At 44.0% G+C, this 6,000-nt stretch overlaps 1 protein-coding gene across 7 annotated transcripts in view; it reads right to left on the minus strand.

The window, feature by feature from the left end:
• caska (calcium/calmodulin-dependent serine protein kinase a) overlaps positions 1-6,000 on the minus strand; it is a 199,954-nt gene that overhangs the window by 22,853 nt on the left and 171,101 nt on the right. For all 7 annotated transcript variants that reach the window (XM_028590367.1, XM_028590365.1, XM_028590364.1 and 4 more), the window contains 4 exons: positions 4,320-4,508; positions 2,643-2,721; positions 1,440-1,525; positions 1,080-1,148 (listed from right to left, as the gene is read on the minus strand). In XM_028590367.1, the coding sequence (XP_028446168.1) occupies positions 1,080-1,148; positions 1,440-1,525; positions 2,643-2,721; positions 4,320-4,508 (423 nt within the window). The remainder of the gene's footprint in view (positions 1-1,079; positions 1,149-1,439; positions 1,526-2,642; positions 2,722-4,319; positions 4,509-6,000) is intronic.

Here is a 6,000-nt window from a genome sequence, read left to right on the forward strand (position 1 = left end):
TAACTCCCACCGGAGCATAATTGGGATAAATATCGAAGATTGATGTTAAAGTTGCATCAAATCTGCAGGCAAAACGAGCACTTTTGTGAAGGTAAATACAAGCTGGACAGTTGCCCTATTAGCTTAAATTGTAGCCTGTTTATCGGCCGCCGACTGCAGCGATCTCTCTTAACACTGGACCAATGTCAGAGACTGTTGTTCCCATCAGTCACTTAGACACAAAAACAGGTTGAATTACCCTTTAATGCTCCGGTAAGTACACCAGCTAATTGATAACTTTACGTGTCTGCTGGGCTTGAAGCATATTATTATTTTGTTGAGTTTGTGTAAACCAGTATTCCTCAAAGAGTGGTCAGTGGACCACTGGTGGTCCACTGTAAAACATCATTGTTTAATATTAAAATTCAAAAGTGTGTTTTTTAAACATGCCAGCGACTCCAAAGCCTAACAGTGAGGAGCAGATACGAGTTGTTTAAAATATTAAATCAACTCGTGTGTTCATTCAAACATTATTATTTGAATTGGCTGCTTTTTTCTGCGTGGTCGGACTTCAGCAATGAAGCCGACTGTTTTTCGACTGACAAAATGGATCAGTGGCTTTTTGGGGATATTGGGCGATGTTTGTGGCAATGAGGTGGACTATGAGCTTTTCTTAAATTACACTGTAGGTGAGTGGTCCTTGGTGTAAACCATGTGCATCTCAGGACAAAATAACAGAAAGACTTGTATTAACTGTATAGAAATTGAACTGTAAAGTGTTTCTGTTATTTTGTCCACCCCTGTAGTGTGTGAGTGTGCGTAACAGGACGGGATCACACAGAGAGGCGTGGCTCATTCCTGAATCAGACGATCAGAGGAGGCGAGGGACGGTTCCGGTATCTTGGTTGGGAAATTGGTGTGCTGAATATCTGACCCAGCCCGAGCAAAACACAGCAAAACACATACACACACACACCCCATACACACAACGGACTTGGGTTACACACACACACGCGCTCAGTAACCAGGCCAGCAGTTAGTAACCAGAACAGGAGCTCACAGTCAGCAGAGAAGAGAGGAGGAAGAGGAGGAGATGTTACCTCACACGAGGAGCCCTGCGTCCGGTAACTTGGCACTATTTTGAAGGTGATGCTGCCTCGCATCTCCCTCTGTGGAGAGGGACACACACACACACACACACACACACAGACACACACACACACACACACACACACACACACACACACACACACACACACACACACACACACACACACACACACACACACACACACACACACACACACACACACACACACACACAAACAGACACAAATACACACACACACATGCACACAGATATTGTGAGTTTCATTGGTCTGCATGTTTAACATTTTGCTGAACACAGTAGAGATTAGGTGTACACACACACACACACACACACACACACACACACACACCAGCATCTTCTGCAGCTGCTCAACAGTCTGGTTGGCCACGCTGATGCTGTTGATCTCCCTGATCTCGTCTCCTACGTGCAACGTTCCTGAAAGGAAAGGAGAAAGAGAGGAGGAGAATCAGACCTTTCTCTTCATTAAACAGCCTCACTGTATTTCATGACCCTCTGTTGCTCTCTCTCTTTCCAATTACCAGCCGATAAATCGACTGGGGCCTAATTAACAGGATGCTACCTGTCACGATAAAACAGTAGAGAAAATGTTGCCTTCAAACACAAGAGGGGAGACAAACCAGCTGCTGAAATGTCTGGCAACCCCCCCAGTGTTTTGGTCTCCTGTTTAAAGGGATGAAGTGTGGTTGTCTGAGCTACTTCTCCAGAGTCAGTGTGTTAGCTACAGTAGATGGAGGTCAGCACACCCGCCAGTTTGGAGAAGCAGGCAGGAGTACCGACACGGAAGCTAAGCAACGTCCTGCTGTGGATTCGGGGGGAGGGGTGAATTGTATGTTTTGTGTTGTCTTTGTTTAGTTTTTGTTTTATTATAGATGCATAAAAACTACCCACACAAAGACACACACACATACACATATAGAGACACACACACACACACACACATACAGACACACACACACACACACACACACACACACACACACACACACACACACACACACACACACACACACACACACACACACACAAAGACACACACACACACACACACACACACACACACACACACACACAGACACACACACACACACACACACACACACACACACACACACACACACACACACACACACACACACACACACACACACACACACACACACACACACACACACACACAGAGACACACACACACATACCTACATAGAGACACACACACACACACACACACAATCGACTGGGGCCTAATTAACAGGATGTGTCAAGAGTTATTCCCCAGTGTTTTGCTGAAATGATAACATAAGCTAACATGCTAACACATGCCTCAAGGACAAAGCAAGGGTCATTTTGGCCCAAAAGGCTTAAGAGTGTGCAGGCTGACCCCCCCAATTTAAACCAGAAAACGTGACAAACGGGAATAGCTGTGCATCTGAAGTGCCCATACTTTTTCTATTCAATGTATAGTGTCAAGTGACAACAGAAAAAGCCACACCCTATATGACATTAGGAATAACTGGGAGTTGTGAGAGCGTACCTTGTCTGTGGATCATCCCGCCGTGCATTATCCTCGCTACGATGCAGTGGTTTGACTCGTTCATCTTCAGCGTGATGCCCTGCACCGTGACACAGGACGTACAGTATGAGGTCTCAACAGGAAAGCACAGAGTACAGTACGCATATGTTCACAGTTGGCGTCTTTTTCTTTTGAAGCTTGCCAGCGTCTGTTTTACATTATAAACCGACGGAGTAAACCGCATATTAAAAAAAATAATTCTGAAAGAAAAAAAAAAAAACACACTTAGTTAGACCTATCGTTTCCATAACAACATGAAAAAATGGAGATGCTGCCAACAGATAAACGTGTCGGAGCACAGCGAGTGATATGGTAGGACTGAGTGCTTCCTGTTCAGGGAACTCGCTCTGGCACTGGACCGCTTTCATCTCATATAGCGCTCTAGGATACTGTGGCAGAAGCTGTTGTTATAGCAACACAAGATGCTCTCGGCTGCTTTATTGGAACCAAAACGCTGCCAGCTTTTTTTTTTTCTGCCCTAGTCAACTTTTTCTTGTAAAAGAAAAGACACCGAGTGTGATCGTGGCCTGAGTGTGAGCAGGGTTGGGCATCGAGAACCGATTCCTACTTGAAATCGTTTCAAAAATTACGATTCCAGTAGAATCGTTTCTTTATTGGAGTCGTTTGGAGGATTTGGTTTCATATCATATTCATCGCTTCCCAATTTAACACGCGCAAGTTTTGGTTTCCGTAGCGACCAGGCGCTTGTTGTGTTGCAGCCTTGGAGCACAGTAAGCAGCGCTCTAGTCTGGCTTTGTTTTACGCTGAAAAAGCTGTAAAACTGCAAACCACCACTGAATCAATCAATCGATTCAATCCTCTTATTTGTGAAAATAGGCATGTGACCAGGGCCGACCCAAGACTTTTGGGGGCCCTAAGCAGGATTTGGTTTGGGGACTTTCCAATTTGTAATGTTTTGCCACTGTACTTGGCACTAAACCAACGTGTGTATTGTAAATATTAGTTTAAGCACTCATAATGTGCAAATAAGCATTTAAAGACTAATGTGGGACCAATTAGCAGCAACACTTTATCTTTAAATAGACCGGCTCTGTTATAAGCTCAATTGTGGGACATCTCAAGCGCTCTTGGGGGCCCTCTGGTAGCCACCCGTTTCACCTCCACCCCTCATAGTGGGGCAGATAAGGGGGGGAATCGTTCACAAGTGGATACAAGCACCAAATTTGGTGTGGTTATCCCTCTGGGGCCAATAATTTCAAAAATAACGTTAGCCACTTGACTATAGAGATGTCACATACATATCTATTTTGTGTTTTGAGTCTTTTTGTGGCATTTATAGTAAATAATGTGAAAAAACATGCATGAAACATGACATAATTCCAAGAAATTATTATGAAGTATGCCAAAGTAACAGGAGGTTTTATGTTATTTCCTTTTTTATGTTCATTGTATTTATGTGGGTGATTATATTCATGTGCATTAAAGCCAACATTGCTAGTCCTGGCACTTACAGCTGCACAGTGCTGTACAGGTAAAGCTGAGAATCAGAATCAAGAATCGATATGAATCGGAATCAAAAGGAAGAACCGGAACTGGAATTGGAATCATTCAAATCCAAACGCTGCCCAACCCTGAGTGTGAGAGAGTGCAGTTAAAAACATGTTGAAAGCTGCGCACCATTGGCTCATCTGTGTTCTTCTGGAACTGGACCAGGCGCACCCTGGTGACGTTCTCCAGGTCCATGTCTCCGTTGGCGCTCTCGGGCGACTCTCCGTTCAGGTAGGGCGAGGTGGGGGGGGGCGTCACCCGCAGAGCCTCGTCGCTGTAAACCTCGTGGGCCACCACGTCGTGGGCCTGCAGCAAGGCCTGCAGAAACAAACGGAGTCAGAGGGGCCCGGGCTGGATTATGGTGATATTTTATACATGCGTGCAAATCGATCTTCTCTGAAAATGCCGGACTCAGCACACCATGCAGCACTCAGATTTGTAACTAAATCTAGTTTTCGTACTCATCAATGTAGCTTGTATGAGAGCGTTGGTTGGAGCATTGGTCTTAGAGTTTTCTTTTTAAGGCTATACTGTGTAAACTGCCTCCTTGCTTCTGTTCTCTCCTGTCTCCTAAAGTCACCACCAGGAAATGTAATCTTCCATCATATGGGCCAATCATGTATGACACGTGTCAAACTCAAGGCCTGTGGGCCAAATCCGGCCCCTTGTAGATTTAGAACCGGCCCGTATATCAATTTGGGTTCACAATTGGCCCGCCTAGTTGTGTGCCAAACCAAAAACACAGGGAAGTGTTTTTTAAACTGCAATTACCTGACATTATAAGCAGAATATGGCAGGTTTGCCGACTCTGAGAATCAGAAATTCCCACAGAAGAAGCAGAGAGTGTTCATATTCAGGGAGAAACAGGTTGTTGTTTTTGCTTGATTTACTAAATTCTGTGATGGCTAAGGAACGCTTTTGATGACTTTTGTAGGGCTTCGTGTCAACAAAAAGCATACAAAAATGTCGGAAAAAGCAACAGATTTACAAAAAGGTGAGAAATGTCTGAGAAAGCCACAAAAAAGTCGGAACAAAAACAACAAAAATGAGGAAAAAAAGCTACCAAAATGTAAAAAAGTGACATGCAGTAACAAAAGCATGTCAATAAACTCTCCATATCTGGCCCTTGGTGTGATTCTATTTTTTTCAGTGTGGCCCTCTGGGAAAATGAGTTTGACACCCCTGATGTATGACATTCCCCCTGAAAGCGAACTGTCTTCGGTGAAAGTGCCTTTAAAGTTTTTGCACCCTCATCCTGGTATAAATCGCAGAATCATCTTAAATTAGACTACCTTCCAACAATGACACAGGTTAAAATGATGATAAAGGACCATTTGAGTACTAAATGCACATGTGCTGTTACTGAGCACTGCTGGTGGTGATGTTGAGATGATGTTAAATTGCCAGCTGTCGGTTTTTCCCTGTACCGGTATATTTTAATATGGAACTATTATACTGCCGTCTTGGCCAGGACTCCCTTTGAAAAAGAGATTCTGATTCTCAGTGGGATTAATTCCTCTTAAAATAAAGGTTAATAAAAATAAACAAAGAAACAAACAGGGCTGGGACGATAGGCTTTTGTCCCGATTCGATTCTCTCACAATACACGGGTGGCCATTCGATAGGGCCGGGTACCGAATTCAATACTTTTTTAGACACCGACCGAACTGCCTCTGACGTAATCAACAAACGTCTCGTCATTCAATACCCAATTTCAATACCTAACGAGTAGATCTCATCAGCGTCAGTGAGCCAATCAGCACGCAGCATGCTTCTAGCAAGATAGACAGATTGATAGACCTTTATTGTC

This window comes from Perca flavescens, chromosome 11 (genome assembly GCF_004354835.1).
Source record: "Perca flavescens isolate YP-PL-M2 chromosome 11, PFLA_1.0, whole genome shotgun sequence".
NCBI classification, from domain to species: Eukaryota; Metazoa; Chordata; class Actinopteri; order Perciformes; family Percidae; genus Perca; species Perca flavescens.